General features: G+C 35.5%; 1 protein-coding gene across 3 annotated transcripts in view; it reads right to left on the bottom strand.

Annotated features, from left to right (window-relative positions):
• Positions 1-18,203, bottom strand: part of LOC122632240 — a 151,189-nt gene that overhangs the window by 15,288 nt on the left and 117,698 nt on the right. For all 3 annotated transcript variants that reach the window (XM_043818816.1, XM_043818815.1, XM_043818817.1), the window contains exons 9-12: positions 4,659-4,787; positions 4,375-4,490; positions 3,893-4,139; positions 1,665-1,799 (exon numbers count right to left, since the gene is read on the bottom strand). In XM_043818816.1, coding sequence (XP_043674751.1) covers positions 1,665-1,799; positions 3,893-4,139; positions 4,375-4,490; positions 4,659-4,787 — 627 coding nt within the window. The remainder of the gene's footprint in view (positions 1-1,664; positions 1,800-3,892; positions 4,140-4,374; positions 4,491-4,658; positions 4,788-18,203) is intronic.

The following is an 18,203-nucleotide window of genomic DNA, read 5'->3' as shown; positions in this document are numbered from 1 at the left end:
GAAGAAAGGGAAGAACAAAATAACGAGTGTGAAAAAAGGGACGATAAACCGGTTAATTTACGAGACTAATTATTAATACGCCCAACGACGATCGACTATTATCGCCGGGGATTTTATGCTCGTTAATTATAAACGATAGGATCGTACATTAAAGCGGCATTTAATCGGTCGAATAATAAAATGTATAGTTAGAGACATAGGAGTAGGGTGTATCGACACTATGCAGGAAACAAATAATTTTCTCGATAGAATCGATACATCTTTCAGAGCCATGCGTTTACTAAAACGAAAATAGAAGGAGGGTGTAAGAGAGATAAATAGATAGATAGATAAATAGACAGACAGAGAAAGAGAGAGAGAGAGAGAAAGAGAGAGAGAGAGAAAGAGAGAACGTTTAAATTATTCCTCTCTTTCATAGGTGAATGCTTGAATTATTCCTTCGAATCGGTACCGTTCGCGGGATCCATATCGTTCGCTTCATTTCTCTATAACGTAAACGATATCGCACATTCTCCGCGCGTTCGAATGATTTGTCGCGCTTTACGCGTACGTAGAATTCCCGTGTGAATTTGTTTTATTAACACGCTATCGCGCGTAGTTCGTGCTACATAAAATGTTTATGATTCTGTTGATATCTGAAGTAAAGTAGAATAGAAAGAAATAACAAGAAGAAAACAAAAAAATAAATAAAAGAATGAGAGAGAGAGAGAGAGAGAGAGAGAGAAGAGAGAATTTTTTTATTTTCTAAATATTAATCGGGCTTGTCTATTGACTCACGGATACGGGCAGCGTTTCGTAATCCAAGAGAACAAGGCAGAACCTTTCTCCCTTTCTCTTATTATACTCTTCCCATTTGAATATATTCTCTAGCTAAATACAGGTACCATGGAATAAAACGAGCCCACCCAACCCAGTCATCTTCCATGCTTTGACTTCCGGCAAGATGAGTACGAGGTATCGCTCCGCGTGGCAGCTCTCATTCTCGAGTGGAAATACGAATGATATACATGTATGTGTGTGTGTTGGCGACTGTTTTACGATTTTTAATACATAGACGTATATATATATATATGTATGTATATATATGTATGTATGTATATATATATATATATATATATATATATATATACATATCTAGCTACGTAAGTATACATAAGCAGAAAAGTATAAAGAGACGGATAGAAAAAGAAAAAGAGAAGGAGATAGAGATAGACAGAAAAATAGAAATAAAGAGAGAGAGAGAGAGAGAGAGAGAGAGAGAGAGAGAGAGAGAGAGGCAGATATACAGACAGAGAGAAAAAGAAAAGAACGCACTCCGTCGATCTTGTCTCCGTTTCAAGCGAAGGAATGCATTCGTTTGAACCAGGTGAATGAAAGTACGAGACTATGAGATGAGACTAAAAAGAAAAAAAATCTCTCGTGATCGTATACATATCCGTACGCTTTTCTTTTTCTTTTTTTTTTTTTATAAAAGACGAGTCTCCTCGTCATTGACTTCCCGTTTACGCTTGGAGGATGAAAAAAATAGATCGCTCTCTGCGTGAAAGATCGATTGGGGGTATGTACTACTTAGATATATATTTTCTTTATTCTTTCGTTTTCCATTTTTTATTTTTGTATTTTTACTCTTGTATTTTGTTTTTGTTTTCTTTTTATTTACTCACTCATCTCGTTGAGCAAATTCTCGTGGTAGCCTTTGTGCCGGACTGCAAATTCGCACGAGGGACTTCACCATGTTCGCCACTCCTCCTTCCGGTATACCGTCGAATATCTCGATCATCGATTGACACGATTGCGCGCTGAAAAATTACAATAATAATATTGATAATTTGATACTTTTTTCTTACACGTAAAAATCGTACAAAGGTTTTTTTTTTATTTAATCGTAAACATGATCGATGAGAAGGGATAGAGGAGAGACAATGATAAAAGGTAACGTTACTTCGATTTCCTGAAAATAACGAAGTGAACGAGATTAGGGTCGTAGATACATACACGTATGTACTTACTCACACAAATGTATATACATAAGGGTATTCCCTATATTCTGAGTTACTTTTTCGGTTCAATGACGCGCATGGATTTATAATATTTTATTTAAAACGTATACTGGTTGCACAATAAAGCTCACTATACCTGTCTTTTACATCGAAACCTTCGGGCGTTTACCCTTCGTTTATTCGTCTCTTTGAATCAATGTAGATATACTCGAGGTCAGGGTAGGTTGCCCTTTCAAATCCGTCCCTATAACATATACTATCCCTCTACTTTCCTTTTCTCATTTTCTCTCTCTCTCTCTCTCTCTCTCTTTTTCATTCCTTTTAAACGCAAATGTATCCTCGAAGATACGAACGTTAAGTAGGTACTCGTTTTCCATGTTGTACTTATTCTACACGGTAATTGAAAATCTCAAGTGTATATGTGGTATGTACATTCACGACAGGATTCTGTGATTTAATACTACTTCCGCATAATGAAATTCGCATCGTCGCGTTTCGTGGAATGAAGCTAATTAAGTTGAATTGTATAATCGTGCGAAAGATTTCGACGACGTTCCTCGACGTTTCTCAGTTGAATAATTAAGTGGCGATATTGTATTTCGAAGTGTACATACTTATGCATGTGCATATATGTTGAAAATTCACAATTAAGAAATTCGATCTAACAAGACTACTGTATAATAGAGATAACAATATATATGGATATATATATAAAATAAATTTTTAATGCGTTAGATTATATCGAATTATTTATCGGTATATAATGTTATTTCTATCACGTACATATCGTTTATCGAAATAATTGAGGAGATATTCTTGATACGTGAGAAATAAAAAAAAAAGACTATTAGAGGCTACAGGGAATCGATAAAATGCGAGGTTTGTCGTTTTTTTTTTTTTGATTTTTCAGTATTTCCTTCGAGAATATTTCTATAGAAATGGAATTGAGTCGTATCGTGCTATTGCAGATATTTTATTTATAAACTCGAAAGTCTTTATATCGACGGGAGTTTATATATATATATATATATATATATATATATATATTTCTTTTGACGATAGAGTCGAATTTCCTCATGAATATTAGATATCAATGATATATTGTATATGAAAAGAATAAAAATCATTGTTGACTAAAGACCCCATATATTTTGAGTTTATATGAAAGAAGAAAGAAAGAAACAAAATTTCAAACGAAATAAACGTAATTTCGTTTGGGAGTAATAACTTCAGACGGTTCGAGCGTAGCTGCGTAACATTCCAAACTTTACGTATTTCAAATAGCGCGTGTAAGTTGTTGAGGACGGAGGATTATTTTCTCGTCTCATTTTCGCGAGTAAAGATTTCGTTAAAACGTCTTAGCAATAAGTCGACGTACAATACAAACGGAATTCGTATTTTCAAGAATTCGATTTGAAACGCGTGTTGGAAGTCAATTGAATAGAACTTGGGAAAATAGATTCGGTAGTAACGACAATGTCGGTAAGTAGTGAAAACAGTAACAACAATGACATATATCTAGTAAAATTATGTATACAGTAAGATAGTTTCTCACGGGCAAGCGAATATAATCGTCGATGGAAGCGAGTCTGATAAAGCTATTAAAATGCAGGGGAAGTATAATAGTATGTCGATTCGTGAAATAGTACTTTGAATACTGGAATATTCCAGTCGTTGAAAGAAAAGCGATAAAAACAGAAACAGTTCAACGGAGTTTTTTTTTCGTTATATATTTCGTACATGCATATATATCTATAACTGCAAGAAAAAAAAAAAAAAAGAAAAAAAACACGAATTGATCAATATTATAGTTAAAATGTGACGAATAAATTTCGATTGGTATAAAAGAGAGATGAGTAAGGAGATGGATGTCATAGGATGAAAAAAATTACCTGAGATTATAACTGGTCAACGAGACGTGTCCAGTATGATAAGTACCACCCCGGAGGACGAGTCGGCAGGTCGTTGACTTGATCTTCCCTCTGGTGTCGTGATGACCTGAACGAACTTTCTCTCCATTTACTTCAAGGTCGCAACTATATCCCGTCGAGGATCCTTGATCCTTACGGTGCTCGTCAGTGTCACGATTGTTATATCTCACGTTGTAATAGTTACTACCAGCCGATTTCATGATATCCACTGTGGAAGACAAGTGGAATAACGTATGATTATGGAAACGTCCTGAACAGTAATAGAAATACGCGTATATCGATACCAAAAGAATACAGATACGTGAAAGCTTGATTTCTTTATTTTTTCTAGCAATATCATACGTTTTCCTTCCGCATGGATAATCGTATCATGTTAAGAAATCAATTCGATATCGGGAACACGGTAAATACGTATATTATTCGATTAAATCGCTTGCACTTACAACTTTTATTGATCGGCTCTGCGGTAATCGTGTTAGGTATTTCGGTCGTGATTTCGATGAAATTTATCGTCGCTACGAAACCATTATAGTCGAATGGAGATACTTCTGGACCGGCTCTGAAACATGATACGTAGGTTTGTTTGTTTTGTTGAAAAGTAAAGATAGATACTTTCGATTAGGGATTAATAATAATAATAATAATAATAATAATAATAATAATAATAATAATAATAATAATAATAATAATAATAACAATAACAATAATAATAATAATAGTCTTTTACCTAAATTCCACGAGCACTTCTTGCCCATTATACATCATCGACGCTTTCTCCTTGCCACAGAGCATTTTCAGGAGCGGACTCGAGGTCGTTGGGCCCGAATAAACGGCAATGTAGTCGCTCGTGCAGTGACTGTAACACGAACAAGCAAAGAAATATTTTATGTGTTTTCTCTCTTAAGCTGGTTTGAGAATCGTCTCATCTCCGAGAACCTCTTTTCGCATCCCCATTGACGGTCTTACCACCCCCTTAGGGATCGTACGATGAGACTATCGAACCCGGGTACCCGTGTACCGATTTATCAAGAGAGTTCATGAGGATGTAGGAGATTCGGTGGCCGTTCCAAGTTTTGCCATTAAGAAAATATCCAATATTACAGTCAGCTCATGGAGACTGTACCAAATTACGGCGATAGACTGATTTATTTTATGAGAAAACTTCATAGTCATTTTAGCCAAGATCACTTCTGTTTTCCATCGTTCGATCATTATAATAATGAACAGGAATTCGACAATAATTAGAAACCTCATTTCTCGATTTATACGAATTTATACGGTAAGATAAAAATTCTTTAGTTATATCTAATTAAAAGGTAGGATATATTGTTCGCCAATATTGTTATTCCATCGATGAAACATTTTCGAAATTTCCCACGGTGAAACGGTAAATATAATATTATTACCGATAAATAAGCTGTCACACATAATATTATCCCATGAAAATTCCAATAGCGCGCATAATCTGCTCTTTCGAACCAAACCCCATTTGACTTTATCGCGTTTCCATTACGGGATCAGTTAAATTACGAAAGTTTTCATCGATGTTGATTATTTCATTTTAGGAAGACGAAATTATCCTTACGGAGGTGCAAAACGATTCCATTGGGAGATGGGAGACAAAATCTGTAAAAGTGTCGGGAAGATAGGAGCTAGCGGGGTTTTCCTTCTCGTTTAACAGGAGCTTTACGTTGCATAATTGCGGCTAAATTGCAAAGTAGCTTAGAAGAGAGAAATCGTCGTAACCTCTTCTCAACTTAAACTTCGTACAAAGCGAACCGACTGGATCGTTTTTCGGTAAACTTTTCGAACTAAGACTTTCTCCGATTCTCGTTCTCGTTCTCGTTCTCGTTTTCGAAGAGTCTTACTCTATAAAATTTGCCCAGCCTTATTTTTGTTTGTTCCTTCCGTAAAACTTTTTCGAATGTCGACGTTTTTAAAGGTCAGGATCTAGCAGTACTACAGGTAGTAGGTATTTCTTTTTCTCCCATCTCCCCCCATATAGAAAAGCATCGTTTCCGAACAACCGGCTGTGACCGCGGAAATGGTTTCACGTCATTTTCTGCCCGACCGGCTTTAACAACAGAAAATCGGATTCTTCTGGCTCCATTTCCCAGGATCTCTTTTCTGAGTGCCTCGAGAGAAAAAGTTAAAGGATGAAAATAGAATAAACTACGGACGTGCGTATATCGCCTTTATCTTTTCTTTTCTTTTATTTATTTATTTTTTTAAGTATCTCGATATTCGATAAAAATCTACTTGCGAAATATCCTCATCGTTCTCGTGAAGTAAATCAACGAGATAAATAAACGTATCCTTCTTTTCTCTCTTTCTCTCTTTTTAAATATTCTATCCGAGAATTTAAAGAATGTGCGAGTAGAGACATTAATAACTTTTTTTCAAAAATAATGTTGTCTTTAATATCCTTTAATTGAAATCCTTTGTCGAAGACATTACAAAGAGTACCGTGGTCGCGTGTCGAAGTATATTAGCTCTAATGTTTCCTTTGAGTTTTATTGCGTTCAACGGTACCACCAGAAATGCAAGGGCAAATCGAGTAGCTTCGCTGCCATTCTCTATGTAAATTCTAAAGCAATTAGATCTCGAACTCGACTCGTGAGAGACAAGAATGTCACTTTAAAGAGAAGAGGAATAGGAGAAAGAGAACAACAGAGAGAGAGAGAGAGAGAGAGAGAGAGAGAGAGAGAAGGATAGAGAGAACGAGGAAAGGTGCTTCGAATGATTCTATTACCTGAAAGGAAAGCGTGGGATGTCGCGGTATAAAGAAGAAACACGGCTTTGAATTTGGCGCCGGTGTTTCCTTCCTTGCACCTTCTTGCGGACTTTTGTAAGCAGTTTAAAGGGTGTCGCATGTGAAAAAAGAAAGAAAGAGAGAAAGAGAGAGAGAGAGAGAGAGAAGAAAAGAGAAGAGCAAAGTGAAAAGAAAAAAAAAAAAGAAAAGAAAAAGAAAAAGAAAGGAGAAGAACGTCGACCTTACGACTTTACTCGTTTAAGATGGAAGAGAGAAAAGAGGACTTTTACCCGAATCTGAGCAATTTCATCTTTTGCACTTTCGTCGTATTCTATTCTTTGTTTTATTCACTCCCCGTGAGAGTGACCTTGTTTCCCGTCATCGTCGTCGTCGTTTCTCGGCCGCAATTTCTTTTGCTTAAGAACTTAATGTACTGAAAATCTAGAACAGTTGGATCGGCCAACGGGGGTGGAGTAAAGGGAGGGTGAAGTAGACGGACGTGTAAGGTAATCCGTTTGAAATTACGATGAAGAGGGATGGAGAGGGGAGAAGGATGGGAAGGGAAGGATGGCAGAAGGGGTGTGGGTAAAGTCGGTTGCACTCTCGTCGAGTAGAAGTCTGAAATAGGAGAAAAAGGAATGTGAGTAAGCTCGTCGCTTTTAGTCCTCTATTTTTATTCGGTTAACGCTGTTTATATAAGAGAACCATGCAGCAGAGATTCCGAAGGAAGGGTTCGTTCCAGTAAGCGCAAGGAAGCGGTTTGGTAAAACCGTGTCGAACTTTTCTTCCAAGTATCCCCGTACGACGTTCGAGAATTTTAATAAACCGTCTAAGAAAGTCATCTTTGAGAGTATCTTCTTCGGTAATTTTTTTTTCAATTCTTTTTTTTTTTTTTTCATTTCTTTCCTTTTCTTTTTCAAAGAACGAAGAATTCGCATTTCGCGGAGCGTGATTTTCATAAGATTGTAAGATAAATCTCATAAGGACGTGGAATGATCTAAAAGAAAGAGGAGAAAAGTGAAAAAGAAAAAGAGAAAAAAGAGAAAAAAGGAAAAAAAAGGAAGGGAGGAAGAAGGAAAAAAAGAAAGAAAGAAAGAAAGAAAGAAAGAGAGATCTCAATTGCCCACTTTTGTTTGCATGAAATTATCGTAAAAGTATATACGGAAGGCTACGGAAACGTTCTGTTAAAGATTCCATAGTTGGAAACGATTGCGAAACTGTGAAATCGCAACGATCGCAATTACAGTAATAATCCCGTAGATAATAATAACGGTGGACCCATGGTTGCACTAGACGCAAGCCAGCACATTGGCGAGTGGCATGCTTATACTACGCGTAATCGGCATCGCGCTAGCAGCAGTTATCGTATGTAACTGCGTGTTACTAATGCAGAACTATATGCATAGAGAGATATTAATGTACCGCGCGATCCTATTTACTGCGATTAATGTACCATAGATGTACCGTTATCTGGTTGCTCTCTTGAACCGACGAAATCAGAAGCAGCATTCACGATCTACGCTTTAACGATGAAGCTCTGGAGAAAATGTAAGTCGAGTGTATCGAGTGCCACTATCTCTCTCTCTCTCTCGCTCTCTCTCTCTCTTTCTTTTTAACTCGTGTCTCGCTTTTACTACCTATCGTTTATTATTTTACGAACACCGTATGATGGATTTTCAAAGATTTTATAATGAGTCAACAGACTATATTATTTTTCATTTTGTCGAAGAAACACCTATTCGAAGTATCATTAATTATGAAATACTAGGTTTATACACATCGATACAAGGAACGTCGTTCGTTTAGGTATTATGTACGTACACATGTACTTAGATTACGTTTTCCTTCGAAGGCATCTCGCTCGATAACGGTCTTCGGAGGGAAAGCTTCAGAGTAACGTAGATCGCGTAAAATATGTTCCTTTCGTAGACGCGATAATCCGTCCTCTCGGTTCACTTATAAAAGCTAACGCCAACCGTACTTTCGTTACTTTATTGCTTTTATATTTTCAATTCATTGTCATCACGATCACGGTAGGAATCTATTATTCTTTTTAAAAATCCCTTCCTCGATGGTATATTCTGAAATGATGAGCCAAAGGCGAACGTATAAGATGAGAGAGAGAAAGAGAGAGAGAGAGAGAGAGAGAGAGAGAGAGAGAGATCGTGTATCCATGAGAATATCATGAGATACGTGTCTTTTTATTACCAAGATTAGCATTATTCTGCGCCCTTTATCATTCTTTATAAAACAGCTGTCGGTTTTCTCGCGTTACTATGGATATCGTGGAAAAACAATAGCGAAGACAAGCGCAGTAAGGAAGAAGGAGAAAGATGGAAAGAAAAAAAGAAAGAAAAACAAAAGTGTCAGCCATTTTAAATATAATAACCCCTTTATCGTTGCTTTATTTATTTATGCATTAAACGATGTTCGAAATTAATTGAAATATTCTTCGAAATTAATTAAAATATCGATCAAGTAAGCGGTTCAATTTGTAATATCGTTTCGAATTTTATTTAAACGCGGTTGGCTTATGGCGTTGCGTAACATATTAATATAAAGTGATCAAAGAAAGGGAGAGAAAAGGGAAAAAAGAAAAATAATATGAGATAAAGAGAGAAAAATTGAGAAGAGAGAATATTCTAACATCTTGTTGTATTGTAAAAGGAATGTTGCTGGTTCTGCCTCTTAGGAAAGAATGAATTTTTATTCCGATAAAAGCTGTCATATCCAAATGGTTTTTGTTAATTAAATGAGAGAAAGAAGGTCTTACAAAAAGTTTAGATCAAAAGAATATGTACGTAATATGAAACATGCTCGATGAAAACATTCTTTTCTCGAGTCGAATTAAAAAGTAAAAGAGAGAGAGAGAGAAAGAGAGAGAGAGAGAGAGAGAGAGAGAGAGAGAGAGAGATTTTTTAAACAAAATCTATGGAATATCTAATAGAATTTCTAATTTAGTTACAAAATATACGAGCTAATATGTTCAAAATTTACCAATCATTTATAAATTACATATTTAAATAATAACATAAATGAATAGATAATTACATAATAATTGTGACTAAAATTCAGCTTAACATTTAATATTGTTTTACTCGTGTCATTATTATAACCGAATATAGTCGATGTTGTCAGCTTCGTTCTCGTTTTCGTTCCTGTTCTCGTCCTAACCCGATACGAAATGAAATAGAACAGGAGTGGCTCTTGTTGAGAAGAAACTTGCCGCTGATTACAAACGATCCTCGTACTTAGGCTATCCTCTCGGTTGAACCGCATTGTTATTCGGAACCGCTTTCGCGAAACGAGGTATTATTTCGAGCGAGTTCCATTCTCATTTTCACGCCTCGTCGGATTGGCTCGAGGCGACCAACGTCGCCCACGCTGCTGTGCTCGCGAGCTCACTAGAAAGAGAGAGAGAGAGAGAGAGAGAGAGAGAGAGAGAGAGAGAGAGAGAGAGAGAGGTGTCGAAGATAAAAAAAAAAAATACAGAAAGAAACGGAATGAAAAGGTACGGAAATTACACCTTTCGTTTATATTTTTCTCTCTCTCTTTCTCTCTATGTCTCTCGTCTTTTTATTTTTGGATACTATTGCAATCGTGTGTCTCGCGAAAAAAAAAAAGAATTATTCACGAAGGAATAATTAACGGGATTATATTACTTTACTTCTTCATTTCTCGTTTCCCATTTTTTAATTCTTTAACTTTTTAACTTTTTTTTTTAGTTTGTTATTCTTTTTTTTTTATTTTGTTTTTATTTTTCTTACTCTTTTTCCTTGTTTCTCCAATATCGTATTTATGTTAAATGTGAATCTCCTCGCAAAGTAATTATACAACCGCTGCTGATGATCATTAATGAAATACAAACTTTATATTATTTTGTAAAAGTTAATATGGAAACAGTATTTAATTATTATTCATTATTAGTTTAGACGTTTATGCTTGTTATCATTATTGATCATTCTAATTGCGATATTTAATGAGAGAATCGGTAGTAATACCGTTTTTAATTAAGTCAGAAGATAGATAGACAGTCCGATGTAATTGTTCGAACTGTTGATTGCACGAAGAATACTTCTATTATTATTTGCTGATAGCTTTGAGTAAAAAGTCGATAAAGCGTTTTGTCGTATTTAAAAAGAAAATTACTAGTTATAAAATGAAAATTGATTTTTCAACCTAATTCTCTTTGTCGTTCGATTAATATAATTTTTTTTTTCTCATTATTACGAGTTCTTCGTTAAAAAAACGAATCTAATAAATCGAATCAAAGTAGAAAATTGTTCTCGACAGAAAAAAAAGAAAGAAAAAGATTGTAATTTTTATGTATATTGCAAGCACGTTATGATTCGATTAGAATATAGGATGGTATGCGTTTAAAAAAAATTCTTAATAACACAAGTAAAACGTTACACAAGTAAAACGTATATAAAAGTATGACGTTAACACAACTAGATGACTCTTCTATCGATCTATTTTTTTTTAATCTAATACTTTTCCATTCTATAATAATTATTTTTGTTTGGATTCTCTATAAAATATGCTTTTTAACATCGTATATAATTTTGTGGTAACGGTTGACGTAGATGGTAATCATTTATTTACTGGTTCGTATTTATTAATTAAGACCGGTAAAAAAATGTTAAAGAGGATGTTAAAATCAAATTCGCTTTGTTTTCGTGCCATCGCGATATTAACGAAGCTCTTGATAAACGAGAAACAATGAGGATCGTATTGTTAACTTTAGTATTGTTCAACTAATTAATTTCAAAAATTATTTGCCAGTTTCATAGACAGAAAGGAGTTAATAATATTGCATTGAAATCTCTCGGTTTTGTTATATTGAATTACTCATTTTTTCTCTCTTTCTCTCTCTCTCTCTCTCTCTCTCTCTCTCTCTATTATTTCTTCTTTTATCATATTGTTTATATCTTATGATATAGTTTGATGAATTATTTTCTACTGAATTTTGTTTTTTTCTCGTTTAATAATGTAACATCGAAGTAAATAATTTTTTCTAATTTCGAGTTGGTGGATGGAACAACTATGAAAGGAATAACTAAAAGAAATATACTCATTAGAAAGTTTCGGTGTTGAATGATAGATTAGATAGAGACAAGATTAGAAAGGTAGAAATCGTATCACGTAATATCATTATTTTCGAGATCATCAGGTGTACTTTTCGAGATGAACTTTCCGGTGCCGGTAAGAACAGGAAGTTGAAACGTTGAGCAAAGGAGATACTCTGTGGTTTGAGGTATGCCTTATCTTAGAGCTTTACACACTGTTACGTTTATTAAAAGCATCCGTCTAAGATGGATTCACGGAGGAAGTTTTCATATTAGAAATGAAAATGAAATTGTCCTTTTCTATTCCATTAAGATAATAATCGTTATAGTTGTATTCGAATAATTTAACGGTGATATATCAGTGACTTTAAAAAGTTTCAATCGAAATTTTCCTCGAATATGATTGGTTACCTTTGGAGATTCTATATAATTACGATAAGAAAGAATAAAAGAAAATGATTTAATTACAATGGATAAGAATCAACGGGAAAGATATCAGAGAGTCGATACAAACTCGTCCGATCGAAATATCGATATCGAAAGTAGGATCGAACTCGAAAGTAGTCCTGTACCTTATATCTAGACTTTAACGAACTTTATTATATTGGTCTTTCTTGCGATATCCGTTCGAAACTTTTAACTCGTTGGATCTCGAAGAAAACTTATTTTGCTATTCACGTGAGAAAAAGAAAAAGAAAAAGAAAAAGAAAAAGAAGAAGAAGAAGAAGAAGACGAAGACGAAGACGAAGACGAAGACGAAGACGAAGAGGAGGAGGAGGAGGAGGAAGAAGAAGAAGAAGAAGAAGAAAAAGAAGGAGATAGAGAGAAGAATGGAGGAACAGAAAAGTCCCTTCCTCTCGAGTCCTTGTCTGACATTTCTATCGTGAAAGTAGCGAGGGGACGTTTGCGAAGGAGTAGCACGAAGTTCGATCGTAATTTTAAACGAAGTAAAATGTCCGTCCGTCTGCGGGCCCGGTGCGTTCACACGACGGTAATTAAATCGAACGATTCGACGATCGAATCAGAAATTCGAAACTCGAAACTCGAAACTCCAAACTCGAAAGGCTATCTCGTTCAAGTTCATATAAAATTTTATTATATAGTTACAAGAGAGTTTACTCATCTGTAACTGTATCTTCTTTAGAGATAACTTTTTCGATAGCGGTTATTTGTTTAATAGAGGACTAAGGATGGGACGTAGCTATGTCTATCAGAAAATTTCATGTCTATGATAAAAAGACATGGCATGGATAAGTTTGAAGAGAGATAGATAAACAGAGAAAGAGAGAGAGAGAGAGAGAGAGAGAGAGAAAAGAAGTAAAAGTGGTAATGGTGAAAAGAGAAAGAGAGCTTTTAACGTCCACCAAGAAAACCAAACTCTCATCTAGATTCTCGAGAAGATTTCAGAATACAGAGGAATCCCCCACCGAACTTGCTAGTTCGCTCAGTTGTTCGGGGTTAAGCCGAGCGTCGTGTGCGACGAGAAACGCCGCGTTTAAAACTCCCCAGAAAAATAATCGGCGTCGAGATAGCGCGCCGCGAGCTCGCCCTATAAACTTCCTCAAGCTCGAATTAAACTTCTCGAGAAGTTCTCTTTCGAAAACCTCCGCTCTCTCTCTCTTTCTCTCTCTTCCCTCCTACTTCTACTCTACCCAACCCTATCCTTAATTCTTCGAATAATACTTTTTGAAGATCGACTTACTCGTCTTATCTTCTTACTATCTCTTGTCATTTTACTTTTCTCCTAGATACAATTTTATTAGTAAACAGTGTGATTCATCGTGATTCTCATCAAGTTCGTCGCAAATCGATAATAATTACTTGCATCGTTTTGATATATTATTAATATAGATATATTTTTTTCTTTTTCTTTCTTTCATTTTTCTTCCTCTTTAGTAAAAATATCATCCGCGCAAAAGCGGCTTATAAAATTTTACAACTTGTTTTCTCCGTATGCGTTTTTTTACAACCTAAAAGGTAGCTCTAGATCGTCCTGTTTCGAAGTTTACGATCGGGTACTTCTCAAACGACTTTCCTTCTTTCTCCCTTACTTTTCCTGTCTCCCTCTCCCTCTCTCTCTCTCTCTCTCTTTCTCTTTCTTTCTCTTTATCTTCTTTTCGATAAGAGATTAATTTCGAAGATATACGTATCACCCTATTGTCTCGTTTTAACTCGCTCGTTTAAACATTAAAACATCGAAAACATCTCTTGTCTATTTTATAACGGTACTTGTCTGTTAAGATTTACAAAAAATTTTAAATCACTTTGAGAAATAAGTTAGGGAAAAGTGGGGAATGAAACAGCTAACGTCTATGGTACACTAACTCTTTTCGGAATAAGAGAAGTAATAAATTCAGTGTCTACATTTACCATGGGATGTTCTATTTCACGCGATGGTCATCCAAAGAACGAAACGTTCGTTCGTTCTTTCGTTTTTTCGTTCTTTCGTTCGTTCGTTCGTTCTTTCGTTCACGAAACGACTCGGAGATAAAGGCGAAGGAAGTTTTCTATAGGAAGGTAAAGAAAAGAAAAGAGAAAGGTAGATAAGTCACGGAACAATTCGATATTTGTCTCTCTTTCTCTCTGTGAAAAGTCACCGATCCATAGGCTATATACATTCAAGAAAGATAGAAAAATATCGAAGGGAGAATATCGAACGTCGGATGTCGTTCCGCCTATCATAGCGATCTTACTGTCTATCCGTGATTTTCTCGAATTCTATTTCGGAAACGTGTCATGGAATAAAAAGGGAAAAGAGATATCTTGGAAAGAAAGAAAGAGAGAAAGAGAGAAAGAAAATGAAAGAATGTCTAGGTCATCTACAATGGGCCTGGACTTGAAATTAAAAGAATTCGTTTTATTTTCGATAATATCGCGTACATAGAAAGGAAAAGGATAGATACAATAATAAAGACAAAAATAATATACGAGGGAGAAAGAGAGAGACAGAGAGTTATAATTATATTATATAAGAGTTACATTTTCTTAATAAAACGATGAATACGATTATCAAGTGATAAAAATGTTTGGTGAAAATAATGAAACGAAGGAAATAAAATGTAAATTAATTGTCCTTGTCATTAGCGAGTACGAGATCGATATTTGTGATGATTTCGAGCGTAAATATTTTTTTAATGATGTTTTTTATGAGGGATAAGTTTTTTCTTTCTCTCTGTCTCTGTCTCTCTCTCTCTCTCTCTCTCTCTTTCTCTCTTTCTTTCTCTCTATCTTTATTTTCTATAGATGCATACGAAAAGGTGAATATTGTTTCTCCAGGACGATTTTTCGTAGGAAAAGGAGTAGAACATGGGGCAAGATTGATCACCAGACAATAAACGACGTCGTTCGGAGGTAGCATTTGGAAACAGCACATTAGGCGTGCTCGTTCGTCCATCCATTCGTTCGTTTGGTCGTTCTTCGAGCCAAAAGAACGAAGAATTTGCGATGGATACTTGACCCTTGAGCAGCCACTAGAACGAAACCTCTGCAGAAATAGCACTTCTGATGCTTTCAAGGGGGCAATAGACACGATAGGACAATGAGAAGGGGAGAGAGAGAGAGAGAGAGAGAGAGAGAAGGATAAAAAGGAAGGAGAAGGAGCAAAAGACATAGGGATCGTAATGGATAACCCGACTCTAGCTAACCTGCTACGAACAACCAGTAGTTTCTAATTTAGCATCGTTCACTTATACCTCTTAATTTAATGAAATATCTAACAAACGTGTACGAAGCCATTCATTTCTATCGTTTTACAGTTCTATCGTGGCAAGGTAGTAAAATTTGATCAAGCGATCACTACTTGTACTATTCGTGAAACGTAATAGTAAATATTCTTGATAGTTCAAATGGATATTGAGAGAATACGACGTAAGTTGAACAGATTAGATTCACCGAGTGTTGATTGTAAAGACATTACTCTTGACAAATAAGGGGTGGGTGGATGATAGAGAGAGAGAGAGAGAGAGAGAGAGAGAGAGAGAGAGAGAGAGAGAGAGAGACAGAGAAGGCTCCGTTCATTTCAATCTATTCTAGTTTGAAATATTCTTTGTTTCTAAAGTATGTCTTCAAAGCGTATACAACTTGAGTTTTGTCATCTTTGAAAACTAGAGAGGTTGGTTTTGTCTATTTTTTTTTCTTTTCTTTTTTTTTTGATTCTTTATGGAGAAGTTGATATTTAGCAGTTTATTAGTTAATTACCAGACTCGAGAAATCTGGCAATTAATTAACGCATCTGTCCTCTGTCATCCGCAAGAGCTTCTTCAATACCCTACGAAGCAGAATTGAAACTATTCTCTCGTATTATCTACGTCGCTGATTGGCGGTGCACAAAGTTGCTCTATTAAATCTTGGTAGTTATCATGTTCTCCACGTAGCAAGGTTAATATCTCAACGCTTTCAACGAGATGATGACGTAAACCTTTGCATGTACTTGTTAAATATGTGCTAGTGCGATACAATTTATGTATCATTATAGTCATATAATCAATTCGGTCTTCGAGTGTTGTTCTCGTTGAATCGTTGTTCGTTCTTAAAAAAATTTTTTTCATTTTATTTATGTTTGTAAATACAAAGATGAAATGTTTTATGGGATTTCATTGAACATGTGTTACATCTTTTCATTTCTATTAATCATCATTTTCATGTGGGAAAGTTAGTTTGCAAAGGGCTTTCTAGTGAAGGCTTCATCGTACTAACCATACAGTCATTTCGTTTCATTTCAAAGAGTAGATACAATCTTGTAATTATCACGAATATCAACATATGCACGTTGACGGGAATCATCAAGCTATAATCTAGCTTTGCACGTTCATAGTAACAAGTTTCCTTGACAGTATTAAATACGCTTGATATTTGCCGTTCCCTTTCATACTCAACAACTTCAAAGCGTTTGATGCCACGATTAAGAGACCGCTAAAGCATAATTCTCTAAAGAGAATCGCAGTTTAAATCGTGTCAGTCTCAAGACCGTCAAATATTCGGAAAGATTGATCGTAATATCTACTAATTAAATTAATCCGCGTAGAACTACTTAATTTAGTTTGGACACGACTGTTCTAACTATTCTGCCGCTAATATAATAGCTAGGTACGATTAGTACAGATAGGTATAACTGATCCAGGTATAATGTTCTGGGTACCATTGGGATTAAGCTGGATTACGTTGCGACCTACCGTTATATCGCATTCCGCGGTTTTGGTTAATGTAAGTGGACATAACGTCGATACGACGCGACGAGTAAATAGACGTTTCGACGTTGATATTTCTCTATTTATGTTAGATAAATTGTTCGCGTACTAGGAAATCAGTATTAACTGTACGTGATAAGAATTATAATTAAATGCTTCTTGAAAAAGAATCATCTTATCGCGACGAATAAAATATCTAATTCTCTTATGGTAACTTAGAAAAGGGGCAAAGAGCCAGAGAGTTGGGGAATAGACTGCGAGACATTCTGAATGCGCTGGAAGGAATAGGACTTTTGCCGGAGCTAGAACACGAGCGCGTAACTCAAGGAGAGAATTTATTAAGAGAGCCAACATACGGGTATAAGGTCTGGTTTTAACGAGTAAGTCCCATCTCCGCCTAAATGGAGATATATATCTTCCGTTGGGCGCACTTATCCGTTCTTGGCTGACACCAACACGTACGAATTAATGGCTTTGCTCGAACTCTCTTCTTGTTGGCCTTACAGTGACGAGTATAAACCTTTAGCGGCAAATACGAAAGAACACATCGATTAAGATATTCTTTAGAATGATTTCTAATCGAATTTTATCTTTCTAATCAGTTTTTCATGATCATTTTTTTTTTCTTTTCTTATGTTTCCTTTCGCTTCGTTCTCTCAAGAGGATTAAGTATAATAGATTTGATGTTAACGAGAATTACTAACTATTGAAAGATATTCACTATTGAAATTTGAAATATGAATTAACTATTGTAACGTAACGATAAGCTGGCTAAGGATTTTGAACTTTGAAAGTGATTGTCTCGACTTTCCCATTGTAAATGCTAGTCCGGCTTACCGGAGCATATCGATATATAATGTAATTTCGTCATTGTCTCCCTTAATTTCCATGTTTCTTGAAAGTTGAGTTTTAGTTGAATATGAATGTACGTATATATACGAAATGGTACGCGATCGAACATAATCTCGCTAGTCAATCGTCGTGTTCAAATTCAGAAATAAAGTTCATTCTATACGATATCTTCGAGAAAAGAGATTATTCGATTAATTCTTATTAAACGATTAATCATCGAAATGGTCGACATAAATCGTCGTTTATACGAATTATACGAAAGTAAGAAAAGTAAATGAATTCGTTAGAAAGAAGATGATTTCACGAAATTAAAATCTTTCTTGTAGTGTAGGGGAGGTATGAGGTAAATATGCCAGAGAAAATCTCGGGGGAGCAAAAGAGAGAGAGAGAGAGAGAGAGAGAGAGAGAGAGAG

Source organism: Vespula pensylvanica, chromosome 10, assembly GCF_014466175.1.
Source record: "Vespula pensylvanica isolate Volc-1 chromosome 10, ASM1446617v1, whole genome shotgun sequence".
Taxonomy (NCBI): domain Eukaryota; kingdom Metazoa; phylum Arthropoda; class Insecta; order Hymenoptera; family Vespidae; genus Vespula; species Vespula pensylvanica.
Note: the sequence above shows the minus strand (reverse complement) of the source record. Positions and strands in the feature narration are given on the sequence as shown.